This window comes from Haliotis rufescens, unplaced genomic scaffold (assembly GCF_023055435.1).
Source record: "Haliotis rufescens isolate VD_foot unplaced genomic scaffold, xgHalRufe1.0.p SCAF_58, whole genome shotgun sequence".
NCBI classification, from domain to species: Eukaryota; Metazoa; Mollusca; class Gastropoda; order Lepetellida; family Haliotidae; genus Haliotis; species Haliotis rufescens.
The window spans coordinates 736190-760316 of NW_025964312.1; the positions used below are offsets into that span (position 1 = coordinate 736190).

The 24127-nt window shown below is 40.2% G+C and overlaps 2 protein-coding genes across 2 annotated transcripts in view; one reads left to right on the plus strand and one right to left on the minus strand.

Annotated features, from left to right (window-relative positions):
• Nucleotides 1-749: 749 nt before the first annotated feature.
• LOC124112799 (probable UDP-sugar transporter protein SLC35A4) overlaps nucleotides 750-24127 on the minus strand; it is a 46268-nt gene continuing 22890 nt past the window's right edge. The window contains exons 7-10 of the mRNA XM_048385427.1: nucleotides 4219-4363; nucleotides 3764-3863; nucleotides 2418-2479; nucleotides 750-1280 (exon numbers count right to left, since the gene is read on the minus strand). Of these exons, the coding sequence (XP_048241384.1) occupies nucleotides 1092-1280; nucleotides 2418-2479; nucleotides 3764-3863; nucleotides 4219-4363 (496 nt within the window). The 3' untranslated portion in view covers nucleotides 750-1091. The remainder of the gene's footprint in view (nucleotides 1281-2417; nucleotides 2480-3763; nucleotides 3864-4218; nucleotides 4364-24127) is intronic.
• On the plus strand, nucleotides 18947-20727 carry LOC124112800. Its single transcript, XM_046472944.2, has 2 exons — nucleotides 18947-19015; nucleotides 19195-20727. The coding sequence occupies exon 2, from the start codon at nucleotides 19201-19203 to the stop codon at nucleotides 20140-20142; it is 942 nt and encodes a 313-aa protein (XP_046328900.1). The 5' UTR covers nucleotides 18947-19015; nucleotides 19195-19200; the 3' UTR covers nucleotides 20143-20727.

The window sequence follows — 24127 nt, forward strand, 5'->3', positions numbered from 1 at the left end:
GAATCGGACTTCCTATATAAAGGGTATCATCTGTGATACATGTACAAGGCTACAACGACCAAAATAAAAGCCAAGATATAATACATGTTCAGGGCCAACTGGAAGATTGCGACAGAGAGTAGAGTCGTCACCAACATGGCGCAGGAGATGATGAAGAGACGTGTGATGTTGCTGCCGTGCTTCATGATGGCCGACATTATCAGCCCGTTGAAGGCCTGGGGAGAGATGCAGTATTAATATTACGTATGTTTTAATATACACAGTGAAATATACATTGTAAAATTAATGAGCGTGTTTTGCTGCCCGATTTGTGCAAAACGTTAAATGGTTTAGATGCTCATTAGGACTTTTCACTGCGACAAGAATATTTTTTTCTTAATCCAACATTTTAAGAGATGTGTCATTCGGCGTGGAGGAGTGGATGCCACGTTAAACAAATATCAAATTAAATTACTATTTACAAGGAGTGTGATGACGAAACGGTGTACATGTACATGACAGGGATACATGAAGATTACTGGAAACAAATGTGACTTTATATCATTATAAGGGTAACGCAATTTTTCAGGGCATTATCATTATTTCTAGAAGCCTGAGGTTTTCCATTAACTGCCCAACGAAGGCAGTTGAAAAGATATATGCTTCTGCAAATGATAATGCCCTGAAAATAGCGTTACCGTTATTATAAATATATATTAAGGGACAGAATTTGTTATCAAATAAAAATTAACAACAATATCGGTTTTGAACAATTTACTGCAATCAACACAGAACGAATGTCACTGACCAACATTTACAAATAAGGAAACGTCATAGAACAGACCAGATAACGTCACTATTAAACATCAATATGACGTCACCAACGGCCGTGATAATATGAGAGCATTATCAAGTTACAGTGGCCCGCTAATTTCTCATAACATGCGGTTTTATGACAATTCTATCCTCTTTAGCTTTAATTCAATGTAATTTACCTTTTATTGAGTAAGTATTGTTTTTCGCTAGCAATGTTCAATACCATACTCAGGTCACTTTGAAACAGGAACTTAATAAGTCAATCATCTTGAATCGGACTTCCTATATAAAGGGTATCATCTGTGATACATGTACAAGGCTACAACGACCAAAATAAAAGCCAAGATATAATACATGTTCAGGGCCAACTGGAAGATTGCGACAGAGAGTAGAGTCGTCACCAACATGGCGCAGGAGATGATGAAGAGACGTGTGATGTTGCTGCCGTGCTTCATGATGGCCGACATTATCAGCCCGTTGAAGGCCTGGGGAGAGATGCAGTATTTATATTACGTATGTTTTAATATACACAGTGAAATATACATTGTAAAATTAATGAGCGTGTTTTGCTGCCCGATTTGTGCAAAACTTTAAATGGTTTAGATGCTCATTAGGACTTTTCACTGCGACAAGAATATTTTTTTCTTAATCCAACATTTTAAGAGATGTGTCATTCGGCGTGGAGGAGTGGATGCCACGTTAAACAAATATCAAATTAAATTACTATTTACAAGGAGTGTGATATAGACAGTTTCTGATAATGTTTGGGTGTTATAAGTCGATAAGAAACAATATTAATGCCACTGGTTCTAGATTAAAATTCTGGGCATAAAATATTACTCGCAAAACATAAGATGTCTATCTGATACACCTGCTGTTACAATTAAGAAACTGTAAGAAAAATGGAATGTTAGATAGCCAAGTTGTTAAATTATTCGCGTGTCACCCGCGGGTTCCATTCACCACAGTGTTATAATCTGTGACGCTAATAGCGACATAAAGTTAACTCAATTATTCATAACAATCATTCTGCAATTGGTGTCAAAGTTTGTTGCTGTTTTATTTGGCCACATTCACAGTATCGATTTCTCAAGTTCTGTTATCTCGAGTTATATCACGTCGTGTCACCTGCATATGTAGAGGAAACCGAAGTACTTGCCACGGGTCTTAGAAGTTGGCCATTTTAGTGAGAGTTTCGAACACACGTATGCTGCAAACTAACCAAGGGTCAAAATCTGGGATGAAGACTCACGATCCTGGTACCCATAAGGGATGCAACAACGTTCGCCACTTCGAATAAATTGGTTTTGAAAAGCCTCCTCATCTTGATATCGGATGGTCACATTCTCTTATGAATATGAAGAACAACGTTCGTCTTCTACATGCAGTTAGGCAAAGACTCGCGTGTCATCACATTCAGAACACATGGTCTTTAGTCAATGTGAATAGAAATGGATTATGATTTTAGGCCTCTTTTACCTGCAATATCAAGGCGGATGACACCAGAAATGAACTGCAAATATCATACCCTTATCGAAATTGGGTTTCCGCGTGACGAGCGAACGCGTTCCACCATAAGACTACCCAACTGATCTGACTCGGCGAGAAGAGAAAAAGCTCACCAAGGACACAACTATTACCCACGTCTTGAACGTGAAGCCTTCGAACAGATTCAAACGTCTCTCTGTAACAAAAACAAAATAATGATCGTAACATCAACTTCTCTGTGAGGCAGTTGTACACAGTACACAACCATGATATGTTTAATTTTATTATGGACTTATAATATATATGGTCTTTTCTGAGATACAGTACTGTGAGTGAGTTGGTGTGTCAGCTTGATGCGGAGTAAACTTAGGCAATAACTACTTTGATGAAACTAACAAGCGCTGGTGAGGCATTGATAGCATCGAGTGTACCCACATCGCTGTATACACCTGAACACAGTTTCTCGATACTGCAGGCCAAGTAATTAGAGTGAGCACAAGACAAGCGAAAGACAACTTGATCGATTCCAATCTCAGAATAATGGATTATATAGACCTTTTGTCTCATCTGCTTTGTTATTGGGACATTCATTCATGATGATTGAATACATGGAATTGTTTGAATTGTACCGTGAAAATAAAACTGAGTGTATGAAGTAATCATTCTGAGGTTGATTGAAAAAAGGCAAGAAAGCTTATGCTGCAAATATATATATGACTGATCCGATGTCAAGATCCTTGGCTTTACCACCAGGACCATTCCAGAAGACCTGTGTTCTGATGACGTCGTGTACGGGGATGGAACTCTCTACATATATGTTTATACCATCCATATTAAGATTCCTGATCAGATGTTTCTCCTGTTACCAAACAAGATGATAAAAAATCTTCCGCCGAGTTGAAGAAGCTGCAGATAACCATGGACTACAATTGATGTCCGACACAATACATGTACAGACAGCTGTCCTATTATTTTAATAACAGCCTGGCTCCTGTTGAGTTGAAGATGATTTCATACAGTCCTGGCTGGCGGCTCCCACCAAAGAAGAAGTACCAGGACCTCCAAAGGAAAATCAGTGGCTTGACACACAGACTATCAAGGGGGGATATTGACATAATACTTTACGATGACAGGGCATCTCAAGGTAATAAATTATCCGGAATTTTTGTTATTGTTATCAATGTTGAATGGTGCTCCTCAGAATGTCTACTTCGTGTGAACTCACCGAGCACACCTTCCGCCTCTGCTGTTGTTAACGACTCTATGAATTATCAGATCAGGGGGTTCAATTGTCACAAAGAGATAAGTTTCGTCAGCACTAAGCCATCATGCTGAAGTCAATATCGGCAACACTAAAACTGAATCCAATATTCAAACAGTGTTAACATACAATCCCTCTGACAACAGTGTTACATACGTGTATCTATATGACGACTAAGGAGGGTCTGACCACACCGTTTTGTGTGTGTTTTTTGCTTACCCCCTTCCTTGCCACTCACTGCCTCCTGCACGGCCCACACTCCCCCGTTCAGGACGATGCCGAATGTGTACAACAGGGTATTCTGAACATGGAGGGATGTCTGGACAAGCATTTGGAGAAAAGTTTTATTAACGCTGGAGTAAGATAGTCTCCTAGGACATCTCATTGGGTTCTGAAACGTACTTTTACTTGTATGCTAACTCACAATTTTAGAGGTAAATAAATATCAGTACAGAGGGCCATTCCGATTCAGGTGCTAGTACCGTTTACCCCGAAGTGATCAACAACTGGATAGAACAAGATAATATAGGCACGATTATATATACACAGATACCAAACACCCATACACACAATTTTTCTTTGCCCTGTCGTTGGTCACCTGAATTGATACAGGTACACCTGTTCCGAAACGTTGTAAAAAGTTGAAATCCATTAACCAGCGGTCAGTGCCTCACCTCATATTGTTTCTTTAATATGTATTCCGTGTAGACACCGGCGAGACCTGATATCCAACAGTAGGCGCACATCATGAGAAGCCCCGTAACTGTCAGGTGTATCTCTCCTGACCAGACGGAGGCCTTGTTCTGCATACCGCCATAGCTGGACAAAGAGACACAGAGATACATAAAACATCAGGTCTCCTCTTGGTGTGCATGCCATCATACTAAGACAAAGATTGACAGAGATATAAGACACATCAGGTCACCTCGTGATCTACGTACCATCATACTCAGACAAAGAGATATTCTGAAGATAAGAGGTAACGCCTTCCATATCGTCATATACATCCAGACGGTGAATGTGAGACTTTACACATTTATGGTATTAGTAATGCATTCATTTGATGTGTCCTTCTTTGACGGTTGAATGGTGCAGCATTATTGGATTTTCATACACATTTATAAGCCCGCTTTTACAACCGCTTTGTCAAAGACATAGATATTAAAACACTTCACGGAATATTTCTAAGTTAGGTAAAGAGTTGACCAACCTGTCTAAGATGCCAGATATGCTCAGAACTCCCAGGGATATCCACTGCACGCCGCTCAGCTTCCTGCATCAACAAGTGAACTGTGTTTTACTTATCAGCATTGGATCAGGTTGATAAGATCGCAAGCCCCAAATACTAGCTATACCATGCCCTGTTAGTCAGTTCCCTGTTTGTCGGGGCCGTCTAAGTCAGTATCCCGTTTCCCTAGTCCTATTAGTCAAGACATTTTAAGTCAGTATGTTGCTCATCTAGCCACCTGTTGTCCCCTGTTAGTCATTTTTAAAGTCAGTATTTTGCCCACCCATTCTGCTATTTATTACTCAAAACGCAGCGCAGAACTTTCAGAAGCGCTCGTAAAATCAAAAGCAAAATTGTATCACCTCCTAACCATATTGCATCGATGTTCATCGTAATTATGACACACTGCCGTAATGTAACGTTTGCGGGAGACTAAAATAAGGACACAGATACTTATACCAGTGATGGGACCTGAACCCGGCTAGTCAGGAACTCTTTCACTCTATGATTACAATACATCGATCCCGTCCCGATCGATAAGCCCCGCCCACAACCACTGGCTCTTCGCTATGTCGTCACAGCCGGCAAAACGTGATTGCGCGGGCGATGAAGTTGGCTCATATTTTGGTACCAGTCGCGTGTCAAAACTATCTAAAGAGGAGGGTTATAATGTGTCTTGGGTTATAGTTTAGTTGTCAAAGTGTATATGGGGAGTAAAATGAATCATATTGAGTCATGAGTGTATTATATTGTCAATATATAGCATGTCAATAATATATTGTTCATCCGAGGGCGGGGTAACTAAGTTTTGTTTTTACTTTCCATCATAACTGTATGGAACGTATTGGAACCGGAAACACAAGCATAAGTTGCAAATCATGTGGAAATCTATAAATAAATTACAGTTACATTGCCCACGTTATATATCTGGTGCTCTAAGTAAAACATAAATAACCTGGAATGCATAGGGTTAGTGGGTCTTTTTAATGAATAAAATAAAAGAATAGTTGATAAAATGAAAACCGAAAATTATTTCCCCTCACTGCTACACTGGTTTTTACCACCTTGGGTTCCTCATAATAAAGAAGTTAACATCCGTCAATCTCTTCTAAATGCCATTCAAAGACTTAAATATATAATAAGTTCAAAGCTTAAATAAACAAATAACCTATGGGCATCATGACTGTTACTGATTAAGAATAAATATGTTTTTATTGCACTAGAAACCACATGCCATTAGGACATAACACTAAATAATACATATTTCATTTTACAAATCACATGTGAAGTGACACGTATTACATATGCAAGAAATAACATACATTTAAATGCAAATATACTCTTAAAAAACAGAAACTCAAAATGGATATTTTGGGCCATAAAAGCAAACTAAGCGGACCAAGAGGTGCAAAATCAAGAGGTTAAATGTGTTATACTGTCAGTGACAGAGCAGCAGGTCTACGAGCAAGACGTCATGTTCGACGCGTGAGTCGACAACATCGTCAACAACGACTGCATTGGTGTCTTCAACACAGGGTTAGGCCTCAACTGCGATGTGGGGATGTCTGGTTCAGCCACAAATCAAGATATCTCCACCGTCAAGGGGATGGAAGAGCACGGGTCTACAGACGTCGGGGAGAACGTTACGCCGGAAACTGCGAACAGGTTTGGTGTGGGTAGCGTTATGATGTGGGCGTATATCTCTCATCATGGCAGGACAGGTATGGTCCATATCCAGGGCAATCTTACAACGATACATCAACGACATTCTCCTACCACACGTCCTCCCAATTTCAGCTAACGGCAACGATGTATTTCAGCAGGACAACGCTCGACCGCATACAGCACTGATCACAAAGTCCTGTCTACAAATGTTCTCCCCTCGCCCTCTAGATCCCAGGATTTGATCCCGATAGAGCACCTGTGTAAAGGGTTTGATAGACGGCTACGCCGACGTTAACCATGACTTCAGACATTGCAGCAGTTGGCTTTTGCGTCAGGATTTGATTCGCATATTTGTCTCTTCCATGGGCAGGATATGTCAGGCCGCTATCGATTCCAACGGGGGACATACGCGTTATTGACCTCCACACTGGACTTTTCCTATATACCGATATACCGATATCATTCGATATTTAAACACCCATCCCAAGTATGACTTTTCCTTAAATAATAAAAATACACACAAAAAGGGATTCAGACCAGTTCCTTTTCTAGGATACTGACTGTTCTAAGTTGTTCTAAAGATTGGTAAAGTCCTATCGAAAGTTAAAAAAACAAGATGAAAATTAGTGTCAAGTAAATATGAAACTCATTTTCAACATAATCATAACCAAATCTTGAACAATATGTAAATAACCAACATATGAACACTAGATCTTGCTCATTTATCAAATATTGACAATCTCCTCACATCAAGGTAAAGAATAACATTTTTGGTTAAATAAACATTTCAATATTCATCACAGTAATATGATATGTATCACGAATTATATACTTCATTCTGTAATTGAATTGAGCAGGCCCTCTGGATAATGCCTTATCAGGTTGTGACAAAGCGATACTGCCTTTCCTATTTTGTCAAATTTTTTGTGTCTCGAAATATGTTTGATGCGTTATTAAATTGGTCATCACTTTCAGCACTATCGTTTTAAAAAATATATCATTTAAAAAGAAATTATATAATGTTTATAGAAATAGCCACCAAGCTAAGTTTTATACCAAGTGGATGATGTACCATGAATCGTTTAGTGTTTGTTAGTTCAGCAACTAAATCATATTAATCTGACTTTGATAAGGCATCAATCAAATAATTGGTTGGAATAATCAATTGATTAGATTAAAATTTATAACATTGCTTGACCATGTTTCTCTGAGTTCATAAACATCTTGCTATCATTTCTAGTAAATGAATTAAAACGACTTATAATCGTTTTTAACAGTTGTATCATTATATACTAAAGAAGAAGAGGTTTATTCGGTATCAAATGCCGCATGGCCAAGAATGCAATACGTGAGATACATTTTTGCACATGGACAGGTGGGACAACTATTGTACTGTCTCAAAACAATATTTATGATGCATAATACAGGCTGATTTTCTAACAAAATCTGAGACCTTGTATTACATATCTTTTAGAATTCTAAACATTTTCCCATGCACACCTTTCCCAAGAAGTACATAAACAGCTTATTTCTGTCTGACGAAAGTCTATGAAACCTGCTGCATAGAATCTGTGTTTTGGTTTTCTGAAATGCTTTTGACATAGAGATTTCAGGACAAATACATTATCAATTGTAGAATACATGATACTAAAATGTATATCAGTAAGCTTCCACTACTAGTGAATCCCTTATGTTGTAAACAATTCTAAACCATTAATTTTCTTATATTAACTAAGCTTTTTATATTCCAGTCTGTCTCTTCATAGAAATGCTGAAATATTCAAAGGATGATTTAATGGGAATTAAATTAAAATATTTTGCGGGAACGAAAACCATTGACAATGATTATATTTCATGTTTAAAGAATTATTACTGCTAGAGTACTTTTCAATATTATACTCGAGTCATGTACAATATTAATAGATATAGGCTTATTGCGATTTTTGTGATTTAACTTAAATCCTATCTAAAATCTGTACCAAAACAAATATATCTGAGAGACAATTTCCATCTTATTGTACTTTAATGTAAATATTGGTAGATTTCGATCTGCATCAACCGAAATCAGATCGCATTTAACTGATGGCGAGGACTTCCTCGCAAACCTTGATCAGCCTCAAACATTTTTCTCCCGACGTGTGGGTTTGTGTAAAGGCACACATCTGATCCAAGCGATACTTAATCGATATAGAGAGGGAATATAGCACAAACCGTGGGCACGTCGCTTCTCGGGCATCATTTGACCTGGAAGTAAATTTGACAAATCGCCCGGCCTTCTGATTGTCAATCATTATTGGTACATTCGTCAGTTTTAGCCAGACTGGATCGGTCTATTGTAACAATTCACATACATTGCAGCTGGTTATTCCAGGACACCTTGCATTCCATCCATTTGCAATAAAATGTTAAGTACTGAAACCGTTGTAAAATGATCCTGTACAGGATTGCCGTGCTTGCCACCTTCATGTTGCCCAAGATCTGCAGACAATTATTTGAAAATTATGTTTGTGTCTTCTCCTTGTAATATGAACCGGAACCCAAATTTACCCAGTATTGAAATATTATGACCGTTTGCATACTTCGTTGTGAAGGAGAGACAATTTGTGGATAGCGTTGTTGTGTAAGCGTGTGAGATCTCACGCTATCTTCAGCAATATTCTACACGAATCATGGCAAGAACACTTAAACTGGACTTGGCACATTGGACCTATGTGGTGAATTATTCTGGGTTTTGTGCGTGACGATCGAACGCTTTAACCACAGGACTCCCCCACGACAAAATGACACTGTGTGGCATGCATAGTAGCTAGCCCTGGACGATGGTTTATACCCAGAATTGGAACCCAGGCTGTCGATGGCGGTAAGCTGTAACGTTACCTGGTAGGTGGTAGGGTCCATCTCAATCTGCATGTAAACACTGAGGTTGTTGTTGATACAGTACAGCACTGCTGGAACAACGAATGGGATACAGTTGGACAGTGAAGGCGTTGTGATGTCACCTCGACGCAGTTCGGGCAACATCATTGCTATCGACGAGACAATCTACAACACAAATAGTACATGGATGTTAGCAAGACTGCTTGACCACGGTATATGGAGTTGTACCGAAACGTCGTCTTTACAGTATTAAAGAAGTTGTTATCCATAAATTGTGTCAACTTAGTCATCCGTCAACTTCTAAGTTATGCCTTTCAAACAATTCATAATCTGTCATGGAAATACATTGTTATAATTACAATGTATGGTTGAAAACAATAAAATAGAATATTGTGCAACGACTCTTAAACAAACCTTGAGGACCTCCGTGGAGAAGACAACGGACGACGACCTGAACGGCAGTGTCCCCTCCACTAGACACAGATGCGCCAGAATAGTATACGAGCTGTAGATGAACACCCTGGAACACAAACCATTGTAGATCCATTATCATTTCGTATTTCTTGTCGTGTTTGACAGTCAACATGTAGTCGTATATACGCCCTTGTCTCAAATTGTCTTCCTTATATAAAACTCCCCTTCTTCACTTTGGCCGCACGTTGGCCGCACACAAGTATTTAACATTTGCCTCCCCGATTTATTGCCCTATAAAAATCCACCCAGATCGGATAACATTCATTCGTTATTGAATTGCTACCACATGCCAAGATTGACAAAAAATCAGCAACACCAAGCCCTTGGACGATTGCAAGCTGGACAAACCGCCCAGCAAGTAGCCAATGCATTTCAAGTCCACCATGTACAGGCTCCAGCAACGGTACCAGACAACCAACACTACAGATGACCGACCAGGTAGTGGAAGACCAAAGGTCACCGCCACCCGACGTCAGGATTGTCTGAAAGATTGCTTTGTTACTGCTGTGGAAACTGCTCGACGAACCATGAGGACACACCAGCGACACATTAGTGTGGACATCGTGAGGCGACGATTGACGAGCAGACACCTCATCTGTCACAGGACACACCGAGGACCCATACTGACACTACGTCATCGCCGGAGCCGCCTTCAGTGGGCAACACAGCACCAGCCATACCTTATTTGGCACGTCGCCGCAACCACGAGCTTCAGCATGATAACGCCCGTGCCCACATTGCGAGAGCAACAAGAGACTTCCTATAGCAGAATGACATCAGAACCATGCAGTGGCCTACCCACACTCCCATTAAATCCCATTGAGCACCCGTGGGACGAGATTGAAAGGCGGCTGAATGACGTCCGACCAAGGCCGACAACTGCAACTGAACTGCGTCAGGCATTCCTTAGAGTGTGGGCTCAAGTGCCTATGGCTTTCATCAACCGCCTCATCCTTTCCATGTATCGACGTTGCATGGCAGTCATCAATGCACATGGCGGACACACGAGATACTGACTTGTGATGCCCCTTCTCAGACTAGTGTTGTGTTTTACTTTAGGAACATTTGACACTTCAATTGCAACCTTGAGAATCAGTTTTGCCAAGTTTCATCTTTTAAATATGACTCAAAGTATATTTACAGTGTTTTGACAAAGAAGGATTCTCATATATCTATCCATGGTGACGTTTTTTTTGCGTTTCAGTATATATTCACCATATTATATGTTTTTTGAAAGCTGTTTCGTTGTTCGTTAAGATTCGTTTATTTGGTTCTTTATGTTCTTTGACCGAAGAAATGTGTAATTTACTTGTTTCTATTGTTCTGCTATATTGGTCTTTTTTGTCTTATTTTTGTAATATTTGTTATGAATCGATTTATCCTGACATATGACTCAATGAGTGAGTGAATGTTTTAAGGTCACAGACAGTAATATCATTAAAAAGGTAATATATGAGTTCTTATACAAATTAAACAGCCATAGCAATAGCTGAGTTATGGCCTGAAATAGGTTTTCTTATGTGGATATGATAATGAAAATCAGATTCAAATCTTTTGAAGAGATTGTGGTGTCATAAGTGGTTGGAACAAGCATGTGAAGTTCGAGTTGTATTGGTCGAGTGAGTTCTAAGAAGATATGTAAGGCCTATCACTGCCAACTGATGACTTTCAGCCAGGTGAGCTAAAACTGTCGCCATTCAGAACGGCCGAGTAATCGAGTCTAGACCAGATGGTTGATATTATGAGCAACGCCCCACACCGTCGATGTACGATGACACGAAACCTTTTCCTCCTTTGACTTATCACTTACAACCTCAGATTTGCTTAATGAATTCGAATGGTCAGTCCACGACGACCTCTGTGGAAGTGACCATTTTCTAACTATTCTTCAAACAATAGCTCCTACTGATGTTCCTCCATCATCATGGATTTTCACAAAAGCTAACTGGTCTTTGTTCGAGTTACTCTGTACGAGCAAATTAAATCCTGATCGTTTTGTGGATGTTCCTGTTTCAATAAAAGTGTTCTCTGATAAACTATACAAAATAGCTGATGAATGTATCCCCAAGTCCTCTGCAAATCCACACTTTCGTAAACCATGGTTAAATGTTAACTGCAAGCAAGCAAGAAAGGCACGGAAGAAAGCTGAACATAATTTCCGTCGCCATCCTTTGGTGCATAATTTGAATACATTCAAAATTCTAAATGCTAAAGCACGGCGTACATTTAGGCAAAATAAACGTAGGTCTTGGCAAGCTTACGTTTCAAAAATAAATTCGCGAACGTCATGTTCACTTGCTTGATAAAGGTGTTGTTCATCCATAGAACTCGTTTTACTTCATCACACCAACTTCTAAATGCCACTGAAGGGAGCCATGTCCCAGGTACGGAACATGATCCAAAAAATCAAGGGTAGGGGAACTAAATCTGGCATTCACCATCTTAAAAACGGGAACGGATTATAAACTGATAAATCTGATACTGTGAATGAACTGGGTGAAAATTTGGCTAAACATTCTTCCTCATCCAACTATGTACCTAAATTCCACAAATACCCAAAGCAGCAGGGAAAGAAAACTAATGATTTTAATTCAGATAATGGGGAAGATTACAATGAAATACGTTCTATTCATGAACTACATACTGCCCTGGGACAAGCACACGATACTGCTACAGGAACTGATAACATACATTATCAACTCCTGAAGCACTTACCAGAATCATGTTTGCAATCACTGTTGAATATTTTTATGAAATGTGGACGTGAGGATGATTTCCTCCTTCTTGGCGTGATGCAATTGTTGTTCCAGTACCTTAACCAGGACATTATCACACCGATCCATCAAACCATCGACTTATTTCATTGACAAGCTGCGTTTGGAAAACCATGGAACGCATGATAAATAATCGACTAGTTTGGTACTTAGAAACCAATGATCTTATTACAAATATAGAATATGGTTTCCGTAAGAACCGGAGTACTATCGATCATCTAGCACGTTTAGAATCATTCGTAAAAAGGCAACTCCAGTTATGTTTAAATAAAATTCATAAAAAGGAATCGAAAACGAATTGCATTCATTTATGTAGAAAATATAAGCCACATAAGGATCCCGATTTAGTTTTGGATGGAGCTCCTATCAAAATAGTAAAAGAAGCCAAGTTCCTTGGTATTATATCTGACTATCACTTGACCTTTCTACCACATATTAATTACTTGATGTCCAAAGGCGTTTTATCTCTTGAAAGTCGTTTCAAATTCGAAGTGGGAAGGGGATCAGAAAACCCTCCTCCAACTCTACAGAGCGCTTATCTGCTCTTAATTGGTTTATGGCTCCATCATCATATATGGTGGAGCTTGTAAAAGCAATTTAAAAAAAACTGGATGCTGTTCATCTTCAGGGTCTGAGACTTTGCTTTGCAATTGGAGCTGTTAGTACTTCTCCAATACAGAGTCTGTATGTGGAGGCTGATGAGCCGTCCCTACGCAACGCCGCATTAAATTGTCTTTTCAGTACATTTCAAAATTACATTCTTCAAAATCCAATCAGGCGTACAACTGTGTTTTTAATCCACTTTATGAAGAACTTATAATAGAAAATCATCACATATTCTACCTCTAGGAATAAGAATACAATCTCATACTTCTGCTGCTAAAATAATTTTTCAGAATTAAACAAATCTGTGACACCACTTCTGATCCCGTACACTGATTATAAACCTGTTCCTACATCAAAGATCTTGTACAAAAGAAGTGGAACACCCAAGTAGGTATCAATAAATTACAGTAAATTAGTAGGTAGCAATAAAACCAAAATTGGTTACACTTACTTGGGCTGTCAGTCCAGATTTGAAGAGGTCATAATACGACGATGTTGTATTGGCCATAGCAGGTATACTCATGAATATATCTTAAAAGGTGAGGATCCTCCATTCTGCATCCCTTGTGATGAAAGGATCACGGTCAAGCATGTCCTGCTTGACTGCATTGATCTTTCCATTACAAGGGATAAGTATTTCAAAATTACATCCATAAAGTATCTTTGTAATCAAATCAGTACTCATTTAATCATCGTTTTTTTTTAAAGAAATAGAATTGATAGATAAACTTTGATTGTAATATGTATAGTATAAAGTAAAGGATTTTAATTTGGTAGAATGAATTCATAACTGAGATTGTTAGTGGCTGTCCCTTCACAGAGGGTTGAAGTATCGTAAAACAATTGTCCCCCTGCGAAGATACGTAAGTCCGGTATCATTCAAAGTATTTTTTTCATTTCTCTGTGATTTTAATCACAGTATTTTTGTTGATTTTAACTGTTTGGATAATCTTTCTGATCATCGTCAGTGGCCAGGGGGATGGTGTAAATCCCTCTTGGGTGCCATGTAGGTAGCAGAGTGAGTGAGTGAGCAATATTCCAGCAATATCACGGCGGGGGACACTAGAAATGGGCTTCACACATTGTACCATGTGGTAAATCGAACCCGAGCCTTCGGCGTGACGAGCGATCACTTTAACCACTAAGCTATGCCATCGCCCCTGTAGGTAGCAGAAGTACCCCATGGTCCCTGGTATGTTGGCCTAATTTTGGTTGCTGACGATCTACAGCCCGTTTTGTTATTGTATCGTCTGTTATAATCTGATTATTTTATTGTTCTAGAACTAGTTTTACAATTATAATCTGTGATATATTGCTAGTTGTTGTACTGTCCTTCGACAACAGGTTTATATATATATATAATACACTCACGTGCAAAAGAAACGTCTCCAAAGTTAGAATTATATTATAATTGTTGAAGATAGTCAAAAACATGAAAAACAGTTCGGGACACATTGCCCAAACACACCAATGCATAGTATCTCAAGGGCATTCACGTGTTGCATTTTATTCAGTGAAATTCCCTGCACGTGCAGGAAATCACCCGTATGAAGATCGGTTATAAAACCCGTTGGAAACTGTTCTTTGCAATCATCAGCGTCTGATAAACCCGCAGAACATGCCTGGATTAAGCGGTTGACCAAATGTCACCATGCCACAAGAAGACCGTTATCTACGTGCGCTTCATTTAAGGAACAGATTCCTCACTGTGACGTCATCATCAGCGCATAGCCTGGGTCATCGTGTCAGCAGGTGGACAGAGCCTATAAACCGTTCAAGTGCATGACGTTAACGCTGGAATATCGACATCGAAGATTTGCATGGGCAAGACGAGTTCGTCAGTGGCAGCAACGAAACTGTCAAAGAGTCCTTTTCAGCGACGAGAGTAGGTTCCAGTTGAACAGAGCTGACGGACGAAGACGTGTCTACCGCCGGCGTTGGGAACGGACGGCACGTTGTTGCGTTCAGGAAACGGAACCATATGGTGGAGGGAGTGTGATGGTTTGGGGAGGCATTTGTGGGAACACCAAGACCAGCCTCATTATCATCGATGGCAACCTGACAGCCCGTCGGTATATTGATGAAGTTCTGCAGCCCCATGTCCCGCCTTTCCTCCAGCAAAATCCAGGAACCATGTGTCAGCAAGACAATGCCACACCACACACCGCAGCTGTCACAACGGCCTCTCTCAACGCCAACAACGTGCCCGTCCTGCCTTGGCAAGATCCCCTGACATATCTCCGATAGAACACTTGTGGGACTATCTTGGACGTCGGATTCAACTGCCACACCCTCCGTTGACGAGAAATGCACTGGCTCAGGCACTGCAGAGAGAATGGCGTCCGATCCCCAATCACGTGATCAGAAGACTTATACACTCGGCCCGACGACGTGTTCTGGCATGTATCGACGCTAGGGGCTGACATACGCGGTATTGACGTTACGTCAATCATTGTTTCATGGAAGAAGATCGGTTCGGGGCGGCAGCGTTATGGTATGGGGTGGGATTGCAGCAAGACAGAGGACCCGTTTGATAGTGGTAGAGGGAAATCTCAAGGGACAGCGCTGCGGTGACGAATTCATCGGCCCTGTTGTTCTTCCGTTTTTGCGTCGTCATGACCCAGGCATTACCTTTCAACATGACAACGCTTGGCTTCATACTTGTTCAGGATTTTCTTCAAGAAAACAACGTGAATGTCATCCCCTTGCCGGCTCGCTCCCCTGATCTCTGACCAATGGAGCACATATGGGATGAGATTGATCGGCGCCTTCGACGTCAACCACGTGTTCAACAGACACTCCAGGAACTTCGAAACATGCTCCAGCAGATATGGACAGATATCCCACAGGATTGAGACGCCTGGTCCATTCCATGGGACGAAGATGGGTTGCTTGCATCGCAACCAGAGGTGGACACACACGCTATTGACTTTTAAATTGACATTTTGGTATGTCCATGTTTTTTTTATGAAATCACGCATTTTCTGAAGTCAGTATGGCAAATTAAACCATTTGAACACTTACAGGAGTCTTTTATCTGTTGCAAACCGAAATTGTTTCAGATTTGGTGAAAAACATAACTTTGCATTAAATCTTATTCAATGTCACAGGAAATTTTGTTGTTCGGTACATGTGTAGAGTTCTTACACCCCAACTAAACATATAACAGACAGATGTATTTTTGATGGCAGTATCTGAGTTATTGCCTTAAATTGGTTTTCCAATATGGTGAGGAGTTGTGTGGTGAAGTGAAATTGAGTTTAACGTCGCATACAAGACTATTGCACTATATAGCGACGTTCAAGCACGTGTGTGTATGTGTGTGTGTGTGTGTGTGTGTGTGTGTGCGCGTGTGTGTGTGTGTGTATGTTTGTGTGTGAGGTTGCCTGTTCTACTCCGAACTAATGCCGATTTGATAGTGTTAGCCCACTGAAACACCATGTCGCAGTTTAACATGAATACCCTACTCAGACACAGTATACTGACTTCGATCCGACCAGTACTTGCTTTAGCCCCCTAATGCCGAGCGCCAGACAGGGTAACAACAAGTACAATGTGCCATCTTTTTACGCTTTTTGGTATGGCGTGAGCGGGGATCGAACCCTCGAACTTCCGCTCTCGGCGCGACGGACGCTCTACCACTTCGCCTTTTTTCCCTTCACGCCGAGCAATATTTCAGCAGCATTTCACAACTTTTGAGATACAGTCGGGCATTCTCTTTCCAATATGATTTCAGATAGTGTCACACAACTCTTGCTCAGAAGTTTCTCAGAACATTCAAGGCCCAAGTAAAGCTTTAAAAACGTTTTATGGCAGACATGCCGATGACATTTTCAAATTTGACACATAAATGACAAAAAGGATGTCCGATGCAATTCCTTAATTTTACTTGTACCATATGTTCCCGTTTTTTTTCACGTGAACAATTGACTTGCCTTTGCATGTGTTTGTGACGGGCGCCACCGGTGGGGTAGGATACGCGAACCTTTTCACCTTTGATAGTGATTCATAAACACAAGCTCTTGATGTAGTCGGAGTCGTACAATCGGCTCTGCTTTATTGATGTGGAAAGGATTTGTTTGCTTTATTCCAATATGGCCACTGTGGCAACTATAATGGAAATCGGATTCAAACCCTTTAAATAAATTGTGGTATTTTATTGGTGGTTAAACTGAGTTGAATCATGTGTCGCGATGCTTATTGAATTTATTTTTGTACTTGCGTAAGAAAAACATGAGTTTTGAGCAAAGGAAAATATTCTCCCCCAAGGGCCACTCTTCGCCCATGAGCCTGCCCATGAATTAAGTTAAAATGAGTTGAATCTTGTGTCACGCTGCTTGTGGTCAAACATTTATGTATTTGCCAAAGAAAACATGATTTTTGAGCAAAGGAAAATATTCTTCGCCCATGAGCGAAATATTTAAATAACGCCACAAATTAGTTGAATTAAGTTAAAATGAGTTGAATACTTTGTCACGACGCTTGTGGAATTGTATTTGCCAAAGAAAAACATGAGTTTTTAGCAAAGGAAAATATTCTCACCCATGGACGACATAGTTTTCAGTTTAAAAAAACCCCAAAACTTTGTACATTTTTTCTTCCTTTTTATGTACCCATGAAAACATATCTTTGTAAATACCTTTGACAGAGACTGGCCACAGCATGGAGAGTTTCTGGACAAATAGGTTTCCAGAATTAAAATGGGACGTCTCATATATATGTATTTAACTGGTACACTTATCGAGGGTGAAGTATTGTAAACTATGCGAGGAACTGCTAACATCTGTTCAGGAAGTTAACCTATACCGGGCCAGTATCAGTGTGGCCCACTTGTGCCATGCCAGCATTGGATCAGTAACGGTTAAAGATCATGTAGTGTCAACCTAACAAGGCAAACTGTACGCCGGCATTAAAGAGTAACCAGTATCGGCACATTACGGCACATGACGGCACATTACCACCTTATAACGTTAATATTGACCTAATAATGCAATGTTAACTGGGTAATGGAGGTCGTTAATATTTGATTTGGTGAAACCTTTGTAAGAACATACGCATGGTGCTGACGAGCCAAGGATCATAATCAGGATCAATTTCAAATTCGAACGCACGATAAACGGGTCATCGCGCACCTAACGGACGCATCTTAGACTGCTCGATACTTGAGTTACAAAGAGTCGTGTTTAAGTTTAATTGTATACATTTTAACCATACTTACTTGCGTGGGCTGTCCCAAATGGTAAAAACATGACACTCACTCAGTGACCAGTAGAAGTCCCCATAGCAGGGGCCTGAACACAAGTTTGTCATCGCTGATGAAAGACACACACACCGACTCCACTTTCTGTGACTCCTGAAAAAAGGAAACACATGCCAATAACACACAATTTTTCAAATTACATGTCATGACATTACAATAACAAACATATACTTTACACAACTTCTAAAATATGATTATTACCTGTGCCATTGTGTAACGAATTGCATCGAGCCCCACACGTTCTTCATCGACATCTACACTGCTGAATCATGATTAACACGCATGGTACGTCCTGCCATCTGGCACACCAGCTGCTACCCACTAGTATAGGCTGCCTCATCGTCAAAGCAGTCAATCATTTCACCTGTCATCATTTGTACGCCCCCTTTCCGATTTCTGAATACAATTTTCCGCCTAAAGCATTCTGGCTGAAGAGTCCACGTCCCTGAACAATGCAAATTTTGCAAGCATGCGCACATCATATTTTAACAAGTTTATGAAGATGACAAGCATATGAACTACATATTATAATATTTACTATGTTCACGTAGCGTCTGTTCGGAAAAGCTTCGCAACTAATAACATCAGTAAGTATGACAGATGTCACCGGTTGGGCAGGAATTGCTCACCATTTTGCATCATTTTGAACAAACGGAGTTAGATTTGTGTGCTGGCGCAGTGATGATATTCCTGGTTCATACTTGGTTTCAAATGCACAGTAAGATATTGCTATGTACCTGCCTCTTATACATACATTTCATTCCAGGATAATATGGCCATCAGGAGAGCAAGAAGATGTATTATGTGTGTGACAGTGGTAACAACATGCATCGTCGTATTCAGCTACAATTCTGCAACTGTACCAACAACCAGCACCCTGCCATCTTTCCCCGGTCCACAGCCACGGGGTGCAAAAGTACCAGCAACCACCAGCAATATCCTGCCATGGCCTACTGGCACACAGATAACAGAAACTGCCAGCAGCATACTCGACACAAATGAAATGAGGAGAAAAATAAAACTTTTTGATGTCATGATAACTGAAAAAGAGAAACGTTCCTTTGAAATCCTACTCAAAACGTTTATGAAAGCCGTAGCATCTAACGTCACATATTTTTTGTATTCTGGTTCCTTGCTTGGTTCTTATCGTCATCACGGCATGATTCCTTGGGATGATGACCTTGACGTTGTCGTGCGAGCTAAGGATGCACAACGATTGGTCACCTCACTGTCCAAACTAGCACCACATTTTATTATCAATCAAGATCGTTCTCGCAGATGGAAGTTTTACCATCGTTCATCTTATAATATACCTGAGCGTTCGTGGAAATGGCCGTCTATAGACATTAGCTTTTATAAAGAAAATAGGACTCACATTCGTGATTATGATCGAAGTTATCCTCGTTTTGCTTTTAAACGGACTGACGTATTTCCTCTAGGCAAGCGACCTTTCATGGGCCTCCTTCTGCCCACGCCGAGAAATACAAAAAGCGTCATACTGCAAACCTATAGTATCAGTGTCTGTCAGAATAAGCCCTATGATCACAGATGGGAGCGATCTATCCCTGCTAGCAAACAGACAACTCTGCAGTGTGACCTGTTGAAGGCCATCTATCCATTCGTTCGGCGGGAATACAGCTCTGATGGTACCATGGAGATTCTCGAGAGGAATAATACACGCATTGGAGAGTTCTTCCTCTATGACAGGGATTAAGGTAGTAAAGTCTATAACTAGAAATATGGTGAGGACTCAGCCATACTGCTGTTCGAAGGTAGATTCCCCATAAACTTTCATTAATTACTTATGTGAACGCAAATTACATTTGTTTCTATATATGACTCCTTTATCTTGCGTTCTCAACACGTTATAAACATGTATATGATACGTTATGAAACGTTATAACATGCTTATGAGCGCATTGTTATTTTATAATGCTTGCTTATATATTCTATATGTTAGGTCCACGAGAACACTACAAACATGCTGATTATTTCAATGTTTTCATAAACACCTCCAGCTATATATGAACTTTCATATATAGTTCAAATACAAAATATATTCTAAAAAATGATGTACAATGTACTAAAGATAACGTTGATTTTATCTGTATGATTGTCTACAAGCGTCTGGGAAAATACAAAGGCTTTGGACTTTATTCGAATAGCAGGTGCCATATGTTGAATATATTTTTGTTGCAAGATGTGCATGCTGTATATTTTCGATATCATGTTTGTTAGGTAGCCTCGATTTAAAAATAATATACCTGACAAAATTGTAATTGCATATTTATTGAATCAATAAATGGTCATTTTTCTATTTTCGTATTTTGAATAGGTCTACAATACTCGTCCAACAAGTAACGATTAGATATCCCGATTCACAATGATTGGGTAACCTCAGTAAAACCTTAATTTCAAGATGAACGGGCAGAGGCATGCAGTCATTGGAACTTTGTGCTAGTGTCTTAGCTTTTTTATAACACCAATTTCCGTCTTACTGTAAATTAATTTGAATATTCTTAAAGTGAACTCAATGAAGATAATGTACAAACTGACCGTCGCATACAATATATTTAATGTTTCGCACGTGCGGCTAAAACCTCGGTCACGCTTTGAGCTAGTGGCCCATTATGAAAGTCCACTAAGACAGGTTGACACAAAGGATCATTCTCGTGACCCGTGATTGACGTCACAAGATCGGCACACATTGTCAGTGAGGCTTTGAGAGAAAATCTCCGTGGTCTTGTGGAAGAGCCTCCGCCCAAGGAGAAGAAGGTCCGGGGTTCGGTCCCGGTCGCGTCGTACGAACAGACGTTGAAATATCGTACTTGTTATCATTCTGCCTGGCGCTGGGCATTAAGGGGCTAAAACAAGGGGCTTGGAGTCAGTATACTGTGTCCGAGCGGGATATTCATGGTATCTAAGTGTGCTAGCAGTATAAAACCGGCATAAGTCCGGACAAATAAAAGCAGCCACAGACACATATCGCAATATTAGTGCTATAATCTGGGACGCGGCGATAAACCTCATTTCACCTGACCTTATTCCCGGGGTAACAATTCATATGCATTTCATTTTCAATTGATCTCGATAAAGTACATCAGCATTATTATATGATACGACTGTACGACACCAGTCAGGCAATAACCCGCACCTGTTTATATTTGTCAAAGATTAGTATTCTACTTAATGTCACCTAATGACTGCTCGGGCTCCACTGAGTCAATGTCACACGTGGGAAGAAGAGGCCATCAAATTTGAACACACCTTGCCCAGATCGATGTCTTCCATTCATGGCTTGTTGTAAGTTGGGAATATGGTCAGTCATCTGGGGACCAGTTAGTGAACAAAGGGTTTCCAGTGAGCTGTCATTGTATTCAGTAGCTCGGAAACAGCTGTTGGTATCGACCGCTCTACCTGTATGGGTGCTTGTTGGTAGCGAGAAAGTTGTATGTAAACTCTCTGTGAGTGCAGACTGGTCAGACAAAAGTCAGTAATTTGGTAACACTTTCATATTTTAAAAGTTGGGTTTGTATATTAAAGATGGAATGACACGAGTATTGTGGAATATGACGTCATCGTGACCTGGCTAAAACAGTGTGTACCCTGAATCCATGGAACCTGACCTAAACACAATACCTCTGGGAAAACGTTTGTTTTCTTGTTTGTTGTTTAACACCGCACTCATTAATATTCCAAATATATAACGGCGGTCTGTAGATAAGCAAGTCTGGACCAGACAATCCAGTGGTTGACATCATGAGCATTGATCCACACAATCAGGATCGATGACATGCATCAACCAAGTCAGCGAGCCTGACCACCCGATCCCGTTAGTTGTCTTTTACGGCAAGCATGGGTTGCTGAAGACCTAATCTACCCGTGATATTCACGGGTCCTCTTTTGACGTCCAGTGCTAGACACAAGGCTCAGTATCGGATGTGACCCTTCCAGCAACGATGCAGGCACTAACACGACGTCGAACTGAGTATACGAGTCTCCTGACATCCTGATTTTTTAGAGATCCTACGCCGTTCTTTCTGCAGGGCAATTGCCAAGACATCCTTCGACAATCCTACGTCCCAGTTGGTCCCAGAGATGGTCTATGGGCGACAGGTCCGGTGATGTGGCTGGCCACTGTTATACTGTAAAACGGTCACGCTTTTGAAGTAATATACTTACACAACAAAATCTGAAATTATTAAAGATATATGATGAAAAAAAGATCAGGTGTAGGGAACAGTGAGGCAATCTTATGACAAAGGTGCAACACAGATCAAAATTATCATATTATAGGTGATACGTACACACAGTGAATGAATGTTTTTGGGGGTCAAAGGCAACACAAATCGAAAAATGTAAAGGATTGAGACTTTTCTTCAGGCACATACAGTAAAATATCGTGTCTGGAAACCTCACCTTCAATGTACTATTGTGGGCGTCCACACACGTACATAAAAAAACAACAACATAACACACGAACATAGATGAATCCGGATTGATCTGAGGATGTAGTGAAATGTTAACGGTTTATAACCTTACGTGATGTGCTGTAAGAATGGTAAAAACCCCGTTTGCTTATCAATATTGTCGGATTTAGTAACAGCTCAAACGTAAACCATATTCTTAGCAGAACTATTAGAGAATAAAAAACGTCAACGCCAGACAATAATCAGTCTCGCTTATCCATTCCATTGGGCGACAAAGGCGGCATTGCCTAAAAATCGGGCGGGGCCGGGTCGGGCTGGGCCAAGACGGCCAAAGTGTTATTGGCTAATTACTTCATTATCGGCGATCATACCGACATATTATTGATGCAACATACACACATGACATTACTGAACAATCACCAACCAAAAGCGTGCACCATAATTAAGTATTTCGGAGTTAGTCACTTGAAAACCAGAAAGTGGAGCTGTGTGTAAGCGTCGCTGGTCTAGGTAACATGTAAAAGAGCAATCGTGAAAACGAAATAAGATTTGAAAAGTATCAAATACTTCTAGCTATCGTGATACAAATTCCCATCTGTCAGCATAGCGTTTATATTTATAGGAACGTACTATATCTAAGTAAATACCACTTTATAATGTCACTGTTCATCGTATTTGAAGCAGACACATTGGTTAAAGTAGATCTCTTCTCCCGAAACTCTCGAAAGTCTCACAGGTGTTGGGTCCGACTTGGCCCGGGGTGTCAAAATCAACTGAAACCTCACAGATGTAACATGAAATGTATTCACACCAATAGATTAGTATCATATCTACCTAAATACCTCTTTATAGTGTCTCAGATCGCGGTATTTAAAGAAAACAAGGTGCTCAAAGTGAAGCCCTTTTCCCTCTACATTCTCAACATAGTCTCTGTCAGAAGTGTTTGGCTTGTGCTCGGCCCGACTTGGCCCGGGCTGTCAAAACCAACTCTTAACACACAGATGTATCTTCAAATGTGTTTACATCTATAGATCAGTGTTATATATACCTATATACCACTCTATAATGACATTGTGTGTCACATTTAAAGAAAACTGAACCGTTGAAGTTAAACTCTTTTACTTTATTTTCTTAAGAAAATCTCTGTCATAACTGTTGGGTCCGACTTGGCCCGAACTTTCAAAATCAAATTAAACCTCACAGATGTAACATGAAATGGATTCACATCTAAGGATTAGTATTTAATCTACCTAAATACCTCTTCATAGT